This window comes from Ursus arctos, unplaced genomic scaffold (assembly GCF_023065955.2).
Source record: "Ursus arctos isolate Adak ecotype North America unplaced genomic scaffold, UrsArc2.0 scaffold_8, whole genome shotgun sequence".
Taxonomy (NCBI): Eukaryota; Metazoa; Chordata; class Mammalia; order Carnivora; family Ursidae; genus Ursus; species Ursus arctos.
Genome location: NW_026623100.1, coordinates 16893316 through 16912554, shown reverse-complemented (window position 1 = coordinate 16912554; position 19239 = coordinate 16893316). Strand labels below are relative to the sequence as shown.

Here is a 19239-nt window from a genome sequence, read left to right as displayed (position 1 = left end):
CATGAGACTCCTGGGTCAGAGACAAAGGAATTGATGCTTACAGCACAGCAAGCAACATGAGCTTCACGGTCCCATTGGTTCTCCTTAAGCACGTGGGCTATACAGGCAGCCCAGGGGGATGCTACCTAAGAAACCCAAATATTTCATAAAGGGCGTAAGCAAATATGTCTGACCTTTGCCCCAAAGTGAGCCTTTTTCTTTATTATGCTGGACAGCAACCAAACCAGTTCTTTGCTCTGGAGGGAGACACTATCTGTTCATCCGTGGCTGTTCACCATGCAAACATCCTTAAAAATACAGTCTAGAAGAAAAGACTGTCAGTGTCCCTGTTTGTAAGACATGAAAAAATGTGAGACACCCTACTTCACCTCCATTAGGATTACTATCATCAAAAAGGAAAAAAGGAAAGAAAAGAACAAGTGTTAGAGAGGATATAGAAAAATTGGAACATTTGTGCATTGCTGGTGGGAATGCAAAATGTTCAGCCACCGTAGAAACAGTGTGATGGTTCCTCAAAATTAATTAAATAATTAATTAAAATTAAAAAATAAAAATTAAAGCTATAATTACCATCTGATCTAACAATTTTACTTCTAAGTATATACCCAAAAGAAGTGACGGCAGGGATTTAAACAGATAGTTGTACACCAATGTTCATAACAGTATCATTCCCGAGAGCCAAAAGGGCGAAAAAACCCAAATGTTCATCAACAGATGAATGAGTAAACAAAATACGGTGTGTAAACCACTGTATGTATATATACATATAAAAAATACATGTTATTCAAACTTAAAAAGAAATGGAATTCTGATACATGCTACCACATGGGAGAACCTTGAAAACATTATTCTAAGTTAAAATAAGCCAGATACAAGAAGCCAAGTATTGTATGATTCCGCTTTTAGGAGGCACCTAGAGTAGGCAAATTCATGGAGACCGATTTATGACTGTTGACGTTGACCAAGGTCACTGGGCTAAAGCAGTGTTTGTCAGGCTCCTCCACTGAAGAGTTACTCACCTCCTCCCCCACCCCCAGTCCATACCCGGACTCTTTGGAAAGAAGTCATTGTGTGTGGCCCCCACTTAGGAAGAGGAAAGTTAAGCTCCCCCTCCTTGAGGGTGGAGTATCTGCACCATTTATTGGGAATCCTTCTGTATGGGAGATTTGTCTCTTTTCCCTCATTTATTGATTTATTCAATCATTATTTGTAACAATGTGTACTCATGGATATTTAGTTTATATTTCGGGTTATAAGCCAATACTATTTTGTTTACTTTGTTGCTTAAATGATTCCAGCTTTGGCCATTGGGAGCTCTTGCAGTTGGCAGTCGGCTGGGGGTTTTTTGTTTTGTTTTTCTTTCACTTTGTTTTTAACTCATAGACTTTACTTTTTAGAGCGGTTTTAAGTTACAGAGAAATGGAGCAGAAAGTACAGAGTTCCGCTTTACCTGCTTCCAGCCCTGTTTTCCCTCCCCCAAGCTTCTCCTATTATGACCCTCTTAACATTAGTGTGGTACATTTATGACAATTGTCAATACTAATACGTTTTTATTAACTAAAATCTATAATTCACATTAGGGGGTCACTACTGATCTTGTACATTCATGGGGTTCAGCACGTGTAGAATGACACAGATCCACCATCACGGCAACATACAGAGTAGTTCCACTGCCCTAAACATCGTCTGTGCTCCGCCTATTCGTCTCTGCCTCCCTCCGAAATTGCGGCAACCACTGATCTTTTTACTGTCTCCATAATTTTGCTTTTTACAGGATGTCATAGAGTCGGAATCACGGTATGGAGCTTTTTCAGATCCATGCTACATGCATTTAATATTCTTCCATGCCTTTTTGTGGCTCGATAGCTCATTTCTTTTTCTTTTTTGTTTCTGGTTGTGTTAAGTACAACCAATTTTGCAACTAATCTCTAAAACTCTTCATCTTGCAAAACTCAAACTCCATGGTCATTAAAAAACAACTCCCCATTTCCCTCTTCCCACAGCCCCTGGCAACCACCCTTTTACTTTGTATCAATTAAACGACTCCAGGTACCTCACTGGAATCAGACAGTGTGTATCTTTTTGTGACTTGTTTATTTCACTTCACATAATACCCTCAAGGTTCTTCTGTGTTATAACATGTGTCAAAATTTCCTTCCTTTTTAAGGCTGAATAATATTTCATTTTATGTATAATACCACATTTTGGTTAGCCATTCATCTGTCAGTGGACACCTGAGTTGCTTCCCTGTTTGCTCTTGGGAATAATGCTATGATGAAGACGGGTGTACAAATACTTGTTTGAGACCTTGCTTTTACTTCTTTTGGGCATATGCCTAGAAGTATAATTGCTGGAGCATATACATTTTTAATTTCTTTAGGAACTCCCATATACTTTCCATAGGAGCTGCACTATTTCACATTTCCACCAACAGTGTACAAAGGTGCCAATTTTTCCACATCTTTGCCAACACTCATTACTTTGTCTTTAGTTTTTTAAATACTAACCATCCTAGTGAGTGTGATGTGGTATCTCATTCTGGATTTGATTTGCATTTTACCTAATAATTAGTGATGTTTAGTATCTTTTCATATTCTTGTTGTGCATTTGTATATCTTCCTTGGAGAAATGTTAATAGGTCATTTCTTTTTATGCCTGAATAATACTTCATCGTATGGGTATTACTATAGTTTATATAGATACATACTACAATTTGTTTATCCATTCACATATTGAAGGACATCTTGGTTGCTTCTAAGTTTTGATAATTATGAATAAAACTTTTTAAAAAAAGACTTATTTACTTATTTTAGAGAGAGAGAACACACGTGAGTTGGGGGAGGGGCAGAGGGAGAGACAGAGGGAGAGAAGCAGATTCCCTGACAAGAATGGATCCTGATGCGGGACTTGATCTCACAACCCTGAGATCATGACCTAAGCTGAAATCAAGAGTCAGATGCTTAATCAACTAAGCTACCCAGGCGCCCTGTGAATAAAGCTTCTATAAGAATTGTGTGCAAGGATCGCCCGCGTGGCTCACTTGGTTAAGCATCTGCCTTCAGCTCAGGTCATGGTCCCAGGGGCCTGGGATCGAGCCCATGTTGGGGTCCCAGCTCATCGGGGAGCCTGCTTCTCCCTCCTCCCCACTGCTTGTGTTCTCTCTCTCTCAAATAAAAATAAAATCTTAAAAAAAAAAAAAAAGAATTGTATGCAGGTTTTTGTGTGGACATATTTTCAACTCATTTGGGAAATGCCACGGAGTGTAATTGCCAGATGATACAGTAAGAATATGTTTAGTTTGTAGGAAACCACCGAGCTTTCTTCCAAAGTGGCAGTACCTTGCATTCCCAGAAGAAATGAATGAGTTCCTGTTGCTCCACATTCTTGTCAGCATTTGGTGTTGTCAGTGTTTTGCATTTTAGCCATTTGAATAGGTGTGTGGTGATATCTCAATGTCGTTTTAATTTCCCTAATGACATGATGTTGAACTATCGTTGCATATGTTTATTTGCCATCTGTGTATCTTCTTTGATGAAGTGTCTACATAGTTTGCTCATTTTAAAATTGTGTTGTTTTCTTATTGCTGATTTTTAAGAGCTTTTAATGCATTTTTGATACCAGTTCTTTATTATATATGTTTTGCAAATATTTTCTCCCAGGCTGTGGCTTGTCTTTCCATTTCCTTAACAGTAACTTTCACAGAATATAAATTTTTAATTTTAGTGAAGCCCAACTTACCAATTTTTTCTTTCATTGATTGTGCTTTTGCTATTGCATCTTGTTGTAAGGTTTTAATTACTAATAATTGTTAATTCAATTACAAATAGTTACAAGATTATTCAGATTTCTATTTCCTCTTGATTTAAGTTTGGTAATTTACATCTTTTAAAAAATTTGTTAATTTCATCCAGAGTGTTGAATTTATTGGCCTAAAGTTCTTAATAATGTTCTTTTGTTGTTCTTTTAATATCTATAGCATCTGTCCTTGTCTCATTTCATTTCTGATTTTGCTAATTTGGGTCCTCATTTTTTTCCCATTAATTAATCCGGCTAGAGGTATATCACTTTTACTGATCTTGTCAAAAAATGTTTCATATGGTTTTTTTTTCATATACTGTCCAGTTTTCTGGTTGTTACAGAGCAGCTTAAGTCTAGTCCTGTCCCTCAATTATGGCTACAGGTCAAAGTATCAGGGTGATTCTTAAACTGCCTACACCCTCAATGGTTTCCCTAAGGTTCTTAGAACAGAAGCCCAAATCTTTGACTCACATGGCTTTGCAAGAACTGGCACCAGCTCTTTTGCTTTGTGGCCACACTATTAGCCTTTTCCTTCACCCAAAATCTGCTGTTTGCTCCTATCCCAGAATCTCAGTGATTGCTGTTGCCCAGAAAAAAAAAGCTATGCTTTCAGTTCCAATACCTGTTTCTTTCAGATCTCAGTTTAAATCACATTCTTTATGGTAGCCCCCCTAAAGCCCTAGATTAAATGTTACGTTTTCATAGCTCCCTATCCTTTTTTTTCATGGCAATCAGCGCAATTTATAATTGCATTTACATTTTTTTGGAGAGGCATTGTCTATTTTTACTTCTTAGTGCATATTGTACATCCAACAGTTAAAGCTCAATGCTTGGGATTAGGCACTGAAATACCTGATTGAAAAAATGCTCGGTTCACCAACAGTGTGGAATTTTTCTCAATTCCTTTCCTGACATATAAGATTATCATAAAAATTTAGTTATACTGCAGAGTATTTTACACTGGCTGCAGTCTCCACTTAAGAATTCTCAACCATTGGGGTGCCTGTGTGGCTCAGTTGGTTAAGCGTTGGACTCTTGGTTTTGGCTCAGTTTTGGCTCAGGTCATAATCTCAGGGTTGTGGGATGGAGCCTCACATTGGGCTCTCTTCTCAGCGTGGTCTGCTTGAGATTCTCTCCCTCTGTCCCCCACTTCCCGCCCCCCCCCGCCCCACCGCTTGCTCTCTCTCAAATAAATAAATATAATCTAAAAAAACCCTTAAAACTTGAAAACAGAAAAAAAAAGAATTCTCAACCATTAGGGGCACCTGGGTGGCTCAGTTGGTTGAGACGACCAACTCTTGTTTTAGGCTCAGGTCCATGTTCTTGGGGGGACCAAGCCCTGCCTGGAGCCCTGCATGGAGCCCTGCATGGAGCCCCGTGCTCCTCCCCTCTTTAAAAGAAATACATAAAATCTTAACAACAACCACAACAAAAAACTCTTAAGCATTAGACAGCAATTTTGCTTCAGGTTCTAAAATCGCCCCTAAGTTAATATTCTTTATAATGTCTCCTTTTGTCCTATTGCTAGTCTCTGCTTTTATTAAGTTTTCCCCTCAAGATTGATTTATACATATTTACTTGAACCAAAATCTCAAAGTTGAGGAAAATCTATAACGTAAGTAAATCCACTTATACAAAAATTTTGTGTAAGAATCACGTTTAGTTAAAAAGGGATTGCTGTTTATCCACTAGATTATGAGGTAAATAAGGCTTCATAACTTGCCTTAAGTTCACTGAAAAATGACTCCTCCAAGAACATATTTGTAAACAAACTTTTGGAACACAAACTACCAAACACATGTGTAGCACATGGCTATTTCAATTTTCAGTTGACAGCTTCTAATAGTTCCTTATTTAAAATTTCATGAAACAGAATAATGCTGTTACTAAGGTTAATAATTGTTTTCATTCTTAAAGATTTTCAACAGTTTCACATCTAAGTTTTTGCACATTTTTGCGAGCTTTATTTCCAGTTAAAAAACATGTCCCAAAATTCTTGAGGGAAAGACTAAATGTGTTTTAACCCATATTTTAGTAAGGTATTTTTCTAAAAATAGTATGTATTTCTTCCCCCTTCAGAACTAGTATGAGCTAGATGAATGCGATTATGAGAATAAAACTCTTAAGGAATAAATACATGACTCCCAAATGGCTATTTTGATGATTTTGTGTATCAAAAAGATGCTTTGGAAGGGATAAGGCCTAGAGAGCATGGTCGTTTAAAATCAATACGGCTGTCTCATTTGACTCAGTTTAAATCAACAACTCTACATAGCTAATACCAATTAAATTACCAGCACAGAATTTCAAAGGGAAGTGGGGGGTTTACAATTAAGATGTTGGTTGTAGATTATTATTCATTTTATAGTGGATGCCCCAATTTTTAAACACATGGTATTACTGGGTATTGTTGAAGTAACACTACTATATTTAGATATAATCTTAATTTCATAATCTCCTCAGTTTTTCTTATATTTCAACATATCTCATATATACATATGCATAGGAAAAGAAGTTCAACTTCAGGAATAGAATAATTTAATTAACACTACTATTTTAGCTTTCAAAATGAATGGCCTGTAAAAACCAGGAAAAGCAATACTTAAAAAAAGACTTTCTGAAATTTCAACTTTCTCATTTGTAGAACTTCCAACTTTGTAACACCAAAATGGAAAGGGCGTGTGTATGTATAAGTATGAGACACTTACATCTACGCTATCCACCCAAAAGAACAGAGAAAGTACAACAATGTTATAAAACAAGGTTTATTCTGCAATATTTTATCATAATGAATTGCATCTCTTTGGTAAAAATAAACTTTATAAACATTTTAATAATCAGAGATTAGATACAAAAACTAAATATCTGTTAGGTTGCTTTTAATATGAGCAAAGACTGGCAACAGAGAAGTGGTTCACTTGTGACTGGTCATCTACTGGCAGTTGTAACTCAAACTCAGGGCAATTTTTATGCTACATTAGAAAAGAGGATAAGGAAACCAGTTTAATAACTCAAATTTCTTGAATCGGAAAGTATTCTTGCACTTTCATTTAAAAATAAATAATAGTTACAGTGAATTGGCAATTATACATTTTTATACACTATATGATGGCAACATAATACTTTAAAATTAAGCACTTAGTTTAATAAGAAATGTACAACAATTTTAAAAACAAGTTTTGACAATGGCACTGGCAGTTAGATGCAAACAAAATGTGCTTTAAGAAAAAATGGCAGGTATAACATTAAAATACTCTATTGTGTCTTTCAATAAATATTGAGTACATCATTAACATAGTGAATTAAACTTTGTTTAAATCAAAGCTTACACATTTCAAACTAACCAAAAAAACCCCACAAAACTGTAAAGTATATGTAAACCAGAAAGCCTCAAAGTTTAATTAAATGCTATGGTCTTCACGAATGGTTGTTAAGTTACTGTAATATTTAAGACAAAAGTCTTTACAGCTTTGTGAAGTATTCACATCTGTTGATTAAATTGCTAGGAAAGGCCTCCTGGTCTACGAAGACACACACATTCCCTCAAACTTTCTCTACCTTTGAATTCGTGCTTATATATATTTAACTGACCACCTAGTATGAACCCTTTACATAATGCCTCAGAAAGAAGCAAAAGAAAAAATATATATATTCTAAACCTTACTATATACAGGGGAATCTAAGTTAAGAGAAGTCATGCTGGCTATAGGGAGGAAAGGAAAGGCTCAAAGGTGGAAAAACGGAGGCAATCCACCAATAATTGGCTTTTCCATGAATACATGTTTTCTTTCTCTGAATTTGAAAGGTAAAATAAAATATTAATGAATTTAGTAACATATTGCACAAATAAATTTCAAAAATCTATACTCAAGAAACACTGATTCTATTTGGGATGTGAAAGATGAAGATTAATTGTGCTGACTCAAAACTTTCACTAGAAATCTATTATAAAACAGAATCGGCTGTAACAATTTATATTGATATAAGGCAAATTATGTTAGCTTAAATCACAGTTTTAAAATATGCTGGAACATATATAACCTCTCTGGGATTGCCAAACTGTTTCTATTACAGTATAATTTCTTATTAATATATTATTAGAAATACAATTTCCAGTCCATAGGACTTGAAATGACTTTCCTTAATTGGGTGGTTATTAGTCATGTTTTTATCTGAACACACCTGAGGAATGGGATCATATCTACAAAAGTAATAACGGGGGAATCATAATTAAAAAGGTACTTCCCCTTGAAAATAACTGCCTTGGTAAATCAGCAAATGGAAAGTGATGCACTGAATTCTGAATAAGAATTAAGTGTAAAATACCATGTGACTTCTTCCCATTAGCTTTTAGTATGACAGTGTTCATTGTCCTTGCTAGTGATGCATATAAACTTTTACATTTGTGGGAAGAGTACATGAAGAGGGAGAGAATAGTAAGTTTAAAGAATTATTGTTATTTATATTAAGCCAAAATAATTTTGAAGATCCCTCTTAAAGGGGGACAACTCTCCCCCTCCTTATCTTAGATCCTTGTCCTCTGCTTACGAAGAGTAATTATCTAAATGGACAGGAACCAGAGAGAACATCTGTGGTACAGAATTTCAGTAGAACAGAATAAATTGGAACCAGATCACTGAAACACACCATTACTAAGGTCTATCCAGAGGGCCACCACAAACAGCTTAAAGATATTGTTATTAAAATGAGTTTTATAATCTGTGTACTAGTTATACTGTGGTATAAGCATTTTTGTGTGTGTGTTATAGTCACCATCTACAGTAAAAGGTGTTAACTTGGATTAGCCATTCTCTATAGATGTGACATACGTGAAGGAAAAAAAAACCCCAAATACCTCATTCTGCATACTTAAGAACTATTTTTCATTATCAACAAATTTAAAAATTACTGTATTTCAAGAGCACCAATTCTATTAATGTGGCTATTCAAGTTCAATTACAATTACCATGGAAACAGGACAGATAATATTAATGTTATCCCTGGCTTAAAGTTTTGCCAACTGAAAAAGATGTTTTCATTATGCTTCTCATTCGACAGTTTTGCCCAAATAAAATTTACAACTTAAAATAAAAATATTTGTCTCTTAAAAAAAAAAAAATCCAAGAAAACGCTTTAGTCATAGAAATAGCTGAAAGTAACCAACCAAAATCACGAGCCTATGTATCTATGTGTGTGTGTATGTATGTATGAAATTATCAGAAAAATGAAAACAAGGTCATTGTTATAAAACAGAATGTACCATGAGATAAGATCAAACTTTTGGAAAGTTGCCTCCACCAATGTAAAAAAATATATATACTGAGTAATTTTAGTTTTATTAGTATCCTATGTTCTTTCTAAATAATAGTCGAACTATAAAAATGATATGGAAAAATGTCTCATAGAAGCAGATTTGTTCAAATACTTAAAATGCCTTAGTCAATGCACCTTTGGAACAGCGCTGTAGAATCCGAGCATAGAATGAATGGCACACACATATTATACTGTCTTTCCCAAAGGGTGTACTGTATAAGATTTAATTTTTTATGAATATTGAAACTCATGAAGGTACTTTGTCTCTACAGTTTTGTTAAATCCTTTTAAATTTAATTAGGACTACATACAAACTTAATTCATACAAACCTTGGACAGAAGTTTTTTCCTAAATGATCTATCTTTAAGAGGACATTAAGTAGTAACTATTTAAAATGTTTATATTAGGTTACACTCCATTCCTACCACAAAATTCCCAGAATGCAGTCCATTTAACAACAAATGAAAGATTCTCATATTGCAAAAAGTGTGTCAAAATGGGTGTTAACCAACCCCAAAACACACTTTATGGCTATATCCTCTCATTGGATTGTTTCTACTCAACAAAGCCAGCTAATGGCTAAAATTCAAACAATGGTTGCAAAGCACTCTGGGAACAAACGGAAGGCCCCAATAAAAGTTATGCAACATCTGGGAAGTAAAAAAAAAAAAAAAAAATTCAAAGATAATATTGTAATAGGACTTGGAGTGTTCTTAGATGAAATTTTACCACAAAACCGCCTTTTCTAAATTTCAGAACTCCTTGCTTGCTACTTTCTGCCTGTGTAAAGGAGCTTTCTAGACATCTAGGACCTTTTCCAATTTATATTCAACTTTGTCCATGCTTCAACAAAAATAATTAAAAATTAAGACAAAATAAAAAATCCAAATCTCGTTCTACTGGATTGCATGTGTCCCGAGGGAAGTATGTGAGAGAGACATCAGCAACATTTTTAGCTGGATCAGCAACTATAGTTAATCACAGACTGGAAAAAAAAATGAAAAAAGTTATAGAGTTGCCAATTCTTACACTTTAACATATTAACAGAATAAACGATTTTTCCCACAAGTTTTAAGACAGAGGCTGTAGATTTTCTTATATAAAAACTTTCAAATCTTAGAGACACCTGACACAAAAATTATGCTTTTAGGACTTGGCATCGTATCTATGGTTGGGCATGATCCTAACAGCAATTATTTAATAAAATTAAAACAAACAAATGTTTTGAAATAAACACGTAATTAGCACCCCTCCCCCACCCTAAAACAAAAGAAGTCCATTATGGCTTTGATATCCCTTGTAAAGAATTAAGTAGAAGAGTATTGCCACACTTTAAAGTAATTTCACACTAATAAGTATTTCTATTTTTTCCGCTGCTTTTGATTTTGTGTCTTTGCAGTACTTATTAGGGAACCCAGGCATGTACGGATTCCAGCAAGGTGGAGCAGAGATCCAGCTGCCTCTTTGAGCTCCTCATCAATTTCTTGACATAACTGTTTGCGCATCTTTTTGCCTGGCTGCCCCTTCTCAGAGGTATCCGCACAAGCCTGTGATGCATAGCCACTGTCTCCAAGAGGATCATCTTCATAATCAACATCTGTATCTTCTTCACTGTGAAATCCTTCACTGCCATCACTTCCCACGTGGCTACTCTTTGGGATAAATTCATATGCCTCATCCACAGAGGACAGAGAAGACACACTAGACCTGGACGCACAGCGCTGTGCTGCCATGCTACTCGCACTGTAATTGTGGTCTTCTTTTGGATCAATGCTCGTGGCCAAAGAATCACTCTCTTGCAATCGCACAGTACCGGGATGATTAAATGCATTGCTGTAACTCCTCTTTTTTTGCATTGCTGTTTTAAGAGGAAGAGGCTTCTCACCTGTGGAAAAGAAAACGTCCATCAATAGGTCAAATGCATTTGATTGCAAGACAGGCCATTTAAACAACTATATCACTACTGAGTAGCAAGTGCTTTAGGGTTAGTAATGTTCTGCAGGTTTTTGTTCACTTGTTTCTTCTTTCACTAAGACCGTATCATCCTGTAGGTATTAACTAGTAACATTTTCAAAATCACTTAATGATATGTCTTGACCTTTCCATGAAAAATATAATTATTTTGAGCTGTTTGTACAGAATGCATCAGTAAGAATGTGCCACTTTTGAGCTAACCATTTTCTTGCTGATACTTAGATTTTCCCAATTTTTCACTACTATGAATAATAGTGCAATGAAAATCCTTCTAGATGCCTCTTCTTACACATATGCAAATATTTTTTCTAGAATACCAAGCAACAGAATTTTTTTTTTTTTTAAAGAGTTTATTTATTTGACAGAGATAGAGACAGCCAGCGAGAGAGGGAACACAAGCAGGGGGAGTGTGAGAGGAAGAAGCAGGCTCCCAGCAGAGGAGCCCGATGTGGGACTCGAACCCGGAACGCCGGGATCACGCCCTGAGCCGAAGGCAGACGCTTTAACGACTGCGCTACCCAGGTGTCCCAAGCAACAGAATTATTAAGTAAAAGAATATATACATTTCAGATTATAACTGGTATTTTTTTTTAACTGAAGTATAGTTGACATACAATCTTATATTAGTTTTAGGAGTATATCATAGAGATTTGACAATTCTATACATTATGTAATGCTCACCTTAAGTGTAGTCACCATTTAAAGTTATTACAATAATATTGACTATATTCCCTATGCTGTACTTTTCATGCCCCTGTGATTTATTTATTTTATAACTGGAAATTTGTAACCTCTTAATTGCCTTCACTTATTTCACTCATCCCCCGACCCTCCTTCCCCCTAGCAACCACCAGTTTCTTCTCTGTATTTATAAGTCTGTTTCTGTTTTCTTTTCTTTTCTTTCTTTTTTTTTAAATGATTTTACTTATTTATTTGACAGAGAGACAGTGCACGCACAAACGGGGGAGGGGGGGTGTGCAGCAGCAGGCAGAGGGAGAAGCAGGTTCTCCGCTGAGCAAGGAGCCCAATATGGGGCTCAATCCTAGGACTCTAAGATCATGACCTGAGCCAAAGGCAGATGCTTAACCGACTGAGCAACTAGGCGCCTGTTTTTTGTTTTTAAGATTTTTATTTATTTATTTGAGAGAGAGAGAGAGAGAACAAGTGAGGGGAGGGGCAGAGGAAAAGGAAGAGGGACAAGCACATTCCGCACTGAGCATGGAGCGTCACACACAGGGCTCAATCTCAGGACCCTGAGATCATGACCTGAGCTGAAACCAAGAGTCAGGCACTTAAGGGACTGAGCCACCCAGGTGTCCATTTCTGTTGTTTGTTCATTTGTTTTTTTTCTTAGATTCCATATATGAGTGAAATCATATGGAATTGGTTTTTCTCTGGCTTATTTCACTTAGCATAAAACTCTCTAGGTCCACTTATGTTGTCAAGAATGGCAAGATTTCATCCCTTTTTTATGGTGGAGTAATATTCCATTGTGTATATATATCACATCTTTATCCACTCATCTACTGATGGACAAAGGTTGTTTGCTTCCATATTTTGGCTATGCAAATAATGCTGCAATAAACAGAGAGGTGCATGTATCTTTTCGAATTAAGTGTTTTTGTTTTCTTCAGGTAAATACCCACAGATGGAATTATAGGATGGTATGGTACTTCTATTTTTAGTTTCTTGAGGAACCTCCATACAGTTTTTCATAGTGGCCGCACCAATTTGCATTCCCACCAATAGTAGGTTCCCTTTTCTCTACATTCTCATCAACACTTGTTATTTCTTGTCTTTTTGATACTAGACATTCTGACTGGTATGAGATTTCACTGCGGTTTTGATTTGCATTTGTAGCTGGTATTTTCAAACTGTTCTCCAAAATGGTTCTCCAAAATTTACACCCTACAGTGTATGACAATAACCAGTTCCCACAATTAACACCTAATATTATTAATCATTTTAATTTTTCATAATCTCATAGACAAAAAAAGGTAGTACCTCAATATTGTTTCATTTTGCATTTCCCTGTCTTCTAGAGAAGTTGCATATCTTTTCAAATGTGTATTGTCCACTTTATTTCCTTCTCTGAGACCCACGTAATTCATATATTTTCTTGGTTTTTCTGAACATTTTTCTTATTTCTTACTTGTAGAGTCCTTTTATATACATATGATTAATATTAACCCTTTGTTTGTTATATACATAGCAAAAAGAATGTTCTCTCAATGTTTTCCTTGTGTGACTTTTCTTACAGATATCTTTTATTGTCAGAACTACAAAATTTTGATTAGATTTACCTATTTTTTTTAGTGGATTTTGTACTTTGTATATGAAGGGTTTTTCAATTCCAAGGTTATAAATATACTTTCCTATATTTTCTTATTTATGGCTTTCATTTTTACATTTAAATTTTCAACCTTAATTTCTACACATGCTATTTATTTCTTTGTTTCTTGGTCCATGTAAAAATATCTATCACAGTATTAACTTTAATCTCATAACTGCTCACATATACTAATGGAAATATAATAAAATAGAAACTAAGTAATTCAAATGCAAACACAATTTAGTTGGAAAAAACAATTTTGCCTATAAAATTTAAATATTTTGTATTCTAAATTACATTTGAAAAAGCACTCACAAAAATGTATTTTAGGAAGAATGGCATGATTGCTTACATTCTAAAATTCCTTGTTCTATAGAAGTATTTAAAAGCATCATTGCAGTGGCAGCATCAATATCAGATTCTGAAAAAGGAAAAGAATAACAATATTAATGTTCTTTATAAAAGAGAGGCATTATAAATATTTGCAAAGGTAACCAACATTAAGATTTGGTGTATATTCTTTTACTTAAATACATACACGCACACACACATTAAACAAAATGAGACACATATTATTCTGCAATCTGTTTTTGTTCACTTAAAATTATGAACAGTTTTGTGGATAGTATCAAATAAAGGAAAACTGAGAAGTACTGGAGATAATAAATTTCTTATGATTTTCTTAATAACATTTTCTTTTCTCTAGCTTACCTTACCATAAGAAGATAGTATGTTATTCATAATACATACAAAATATGTTTTCATCATCTGTATATGTCATCACTAAGGCTTCCAGTCAACAGACTACTAGTAGGTAAGCTTTTGGGGAATCAAGTTATACATGGATTTTCAACTGCATAGGGGAAGGAGGCAGGGGTCAGCATCCCTTACCTCCCCATTATTCAGGGGTCAACTGTAATTAACTAAAAATGTACACTAAGGCATTATTACTTTTTAGCATATTTACCTTTTTTTAAAAAAGATTTATTTATTTAAGAGAGAATGAGAGAAAGACAGAAAGAGAGAGGGAGGGAGGAAGGGAGAGAGCACAAGCAAGGGGAGGGCAGGAGGGAGAGAATATCTAAGCAGACTCCTACTGGTAAGGCTCGATCTCCACCACCCACGAGACCAGGACCTGAGCCAAAACTAAGAGTCGGACACCCAACTGATTGAGCCACGCAGGTGCTCCTACCCTTTTTAGCATTTAAAAAATATCTTTACCTGTGCATTATCTGCAGTTATAAAGTACATACTAGTTACAGGAGTTAAAAATATGCATTATTTGGTCAGTCTAGATTATGTGAATTTACAAATGTTAAATGAATAATTATTGCTGGCACGAAAGTATTAGTAATGTTTCTAATCATAATTGTATGTGAGCCCACAAGTACTACAGACTTCATAAGAGGTCAAACATAATTATGGATATTCCATAAGGAAAATGAGCTTTAAAAGGCTGGTAAAATCAGCAGGTTCTACTCCAGATAAAGTCATTATACTCTCATATCTACTTTTCTGCTGGCAGTTCCTCTCCATCTTGGTGATCTATTATTCTGAATAACTATAATTAAATAAAAGTAATACGGTATAATCTAATATGAAGGAAAAGTTAGAAAATATTTAGAAATTTTAGATTATATAGGATGTTTAAAATAAGATTCAGATATGAAACCTCCCATTTCTTTCTGAAAGCTAGAAAATTTTTATTGCCCCAATGTTTTCCATTTTATTTGTAATCCTAATCATAGTTATTTTAGATAATAAAGCCATAAAGATATTGACTTGTTTTCTCCCCAACTTGACTACAAACTCTGTGAAGACAGAAAAAGTTATTGTTGGGGTGCCTGGGTGGCACAGCGGTTAAGCGTCTGCTTTCGGCTCAGGGCATGATCCCGGCGTTGTGGGATCGAGCCCCACATCAGGCTCCTCTGCTGTGAGCCTGCTTCTTCCTCTCCCACTCCCCCTGCTTGTGTTCCCTCTCTCGCTGGCTGTCTCTATCTCTGTCAAATAAATAAATAAAATCTTTGAAAAAAAAAAGAAAGAAAAAGTTATTGTTATTAACTTTACCAAAAAGACTTAAGTAAATCAGAAGATGGCTGTTCCTAAGGAGCACATTAATACTACAACTCTTTCCCCTTTAATAAAGTGTGACCTCATGAAACAAGAGACTATTTGAATGCCTTCCCAATTAAGTCTTATCCCCTATGTTCTATAATGCCTGGAATAGTAGGTCCTCGATAAATGTGTATATAATGAAGTATATGACCTCCTTTCCTTAGATTAAGCTAATTATCACCAAATTACTAACTTTGGGTATCATTGGGCTTGGCATGTTCTGAGTGTTATTAACTCATCTAATCCTTGCAACTTTATGATGTGGGTACTATTAGTGTTTCCTCTTAAAAATGAAAAACACCAGACACAGACAGGTCTCTAGGAATGATGGAGGTGGGACTTGAACCTCTCAGTAGTCTACTTCCAGAACCTAGGCCTTCAATTTGTACTCTATCAATCAACAATCATTCATACTTACTAAGATGACTAGAGTAGGAAATTCTGCAGGATTTACAGAATATACTGGAAATTCTCTATTTTGTCATTCACTCAATAAAATGAGTAACCTGTCATGAGCCAGACATCATTCCAGGCTGTGGGAATATAGCAAAAAACAAAACAGGAAAACCCCTGACCTCTCAGAACACAAAGGAATAATTAAAACAGTATGTCACAAGGTGATAAACACAAGAGAGAGAAACTAAGTTGAAAGGGGGATAGAGAGTGTTGGGAAGGGTGACTGAACTTTAAATACAGAGGTTAGAGAAGGCTTCAAGAAAAGGCAAGGGTTGAGCAAAGATTCAGGGAGATGAGAAAAAGAAGCCATGTAGATATCTGAAGGAAAAGTATTTCAAGGCAGAAGGAACAATAAGTAACAAGAATATGAATCAGTGTTTCTCACATCATAGCCAAGAAAAGATCTCTCCAATTCTGGTCTTTTAGAATGAAACCTGACAATAGTTTGATAGAGTTCAGTATTCTAACATGTCTTTGAAGAAGAAAAGGTGCAGACTCTAGCCCATATTGTATCTCTGTGTGAACTGGAAAAAAGCAAGTCTGCCTCCAGGTGAATGCTTCCCTGTATGAAGGCACACAGCTTGAAGACTGGAGCGTGGGCTGAATTTCAGACCCCACTCATTGCCTCAGCCAAGTGGCCTTGTGCAGGGCACATCTTGCATGGCACTGTGCAAAAGCCCTGACAGAGAGTTTCCTGTTCCATGAAATAAATTTTCTTTTAATAAAAAAGGTCCACCTTGTTTCCAATTTCATTAAAAAAAGAAAAGGAGGTGATGGTGAGGGAGAATCTAACACCAAAAAGCATAATAATGAAACAATTTCAGAAAATTTACAATCTTATAAATGAAGTACCTATAAAATCTTATCCAAAAAATTAGTGTATCTCTAGCTTAACTTCCTATAGTAAACTTCCATTAGAAGGAGTCATATTTCTGAAAAACAATACCTAAAACTAAAGAAAATTGGTGAGGCTTATGCTGACAACCTAAGAGAGCTGCATGAACACCACTTCTTTTCTTAGTTTCCAAATATTTAAAATAACAAAATCAGATACTACTTCTGTAACAGTAGAACAGGAAAAGTGTACCTTAAACACATTTATTTCTTGTATAGATTTATTATAACCAAATTAATTTAAACTCTCCCACATGAACTTAACTTTATGAAACCGAAAACTTCCCTGCAAAAAGATTTTATCTGTATGCAATTTGTTTGGTTTAGAACATTCTAAGTATGCTTCCCATAATGCCTTGCCAATTAACTCTAGAAAAATGATTACCTGTAAGAAAAATGACCCCACACACTCAGTAATCAAGAATACCTGATTATCAATGATTTGTCCAAGGTACAGTCTTGAACTTCTTAGAACAAATACAACAAAAACTCTCTGTGTAGACTTTACAAACAATTTTTATTTAAAGTACCCAATCTGTTTTGGTATTAAAATTAAACTGAAGACTTACTTGTTTATTGTCACAACTGAAAACACTTCATGTTATTTTTTCACTGATAATACTTTAGCTATTTAAAATGTAGCTCTGTGTTTTTAAAAACATACTATTAGCTCAGTAACCTAGCATATCCAGTTCATAAAGAATAAAAATTTGGTTCTTTTAAAGTCTTTTGTATATATTTTCTCTAACACTATTTAAATTAAGCAAATAATTCACTTCTAGTTGAAAGTCATGTGTCATTAACAGTCATGAGAGCCTTCCAAATAGTGATTAAAAAAACCAACTTAGTTCAAAGTCATATTCTCTTTCTTCCTTCATAGTTCTGACTGGAGTTCAAGACATGCTACTAATTTAATAATTGATTCAAATAAATTTCTGCCATAAGTCTTAATTTGTATGTCCTGGTTTATATTTCCTTAACATCTTGATGCTGGGAAATTACTAACAATAATTGAGAAAAAATTCTAAGACACTAGGTTTCGCCATGTGAAACTAAGGGTTATGACACAAACTGACATGTTTCTATTATCTGATTCTCAATCCATTTGCTTAAAGAATGATATGAGACCCACAGAAGCAGAATTTAAATGGTTATAAGCTTAGTAATAACTACAAGGACTTACTACCTCTGTCAAACCTAACATACACATTTACAAAGCATGCAAACAGAGAAGCTGTCTCTTGTGATTCTTTAATATAGAGGAGAGCAATTTTGATAAACTGCCAATACTTTAAGCTGCTTGGACCACTGGTTTAGTTTCATTTCTATTAAGATACAAATTATACTAATTTAGAATCTTAAATTTGAACTTAGATTTGCACTTAGCCCCTAACATCATCATTAACCATCCATAGTTTGTACTTGCTTGTAGTATACTAGTGCTTCAGTATAAATACTATAACTTAGTAGCTAGAATGTGAGTTCCATTTTTGTCATCTTTCTTCACTGATGTATCCTTCTGCCTAGCACACAAGTGTAATCAATAAATATTTCTTAAGCAGATGAATTTATTCTAAATATACAGCAAACTAAAATACTGACAAGAAAGATTTTGTTTTGCTATCTCAGTATGAGATTCCTGTGCCTCCTGCCCTGTTATACAATACTGTAATATATATTGGCACATAAAATTAGTCATCATAAGGTGAGCAAGAGAGACAACTACACTTTAAACAAACTGCTGCACCTACTTTGGGTGATAGTGAATATTTCTGGAGTTTCTATGCCTAAATAAGTTCTCCTATTGATCTTATGTGTTTAAAGGTAGCTCTATTATAATGATTAGTAAAGATGATTCTGTGAAGTAACAGATGAATCTAATACTGGAGCTCAACGACACCTAAGTGACCTTTATAAAACACAAAACTGACAATGTTGCCTCATTCTTTAACGCCCTTCAGCAACTCCCCCAGTGCCTCACACCTAGTAGGACTATAGGTTCTGAAATCAGAGTTTCTGAGTTCCTTGTATGCCTTTTACTAGTGGTGTGGCCTTGAGAAAATTACTTAATCTCTCCAAACTTCAGTTTCCTTATTTGTAAAAGGAGGTAACAATACCTCAAAGAATTGTAAGGATTAAATGAGATAATGCACTCATAGCACCACAGTAAGGACTCAATGCTAACTAATGTTACAGTTACAGGAGGAGTTCAAACTCAGTACGCTAAGTAAGTTCTCCTTGATTTGGCTAATGCTCACTTAAACTTCTTCATTTGCCTTGTGCATGTTAAATGATCACATCTACAGCTACTGGACCAAGGCTGCCGAATCCTCTTCTATAATCCTAGGCTTCAGGC

General features: G+C 35.1%; 1 protein-coding gene across 6 annotated transcripts in view; it reads right to left on the bottom strand.

The window, feature by feature from the left end:
• Window positions 1–6549: 6549 nt before the first annotated feature.
• Window positions 6550–19239, bottom strand: part of FOXN2 (forkhead box N2) — a 62593-nt gene continuing 49903 nt past the window's right edge. For all 6 annotated transcript variants that reach the window (XM_026486276.4, XM_026486259.4, XM_048222501.2 and 3 more), the window contains 2 exons: window positions 13771–13839; window positions 6550–10997 (listed from right to left, as the gene is read on the bottom strand). In XM_026486276.4, coding sequence (XP_026342061.1) covers window positions 10474–10997; window positions 13771–13839 — 593 coding nt within the window. In that variant the 3' untranslated portion in view covers window positions 6550–10473. The remainder of the gene's footprint in view (window positions 10998–13770; window positions 13840–19239) is intronic.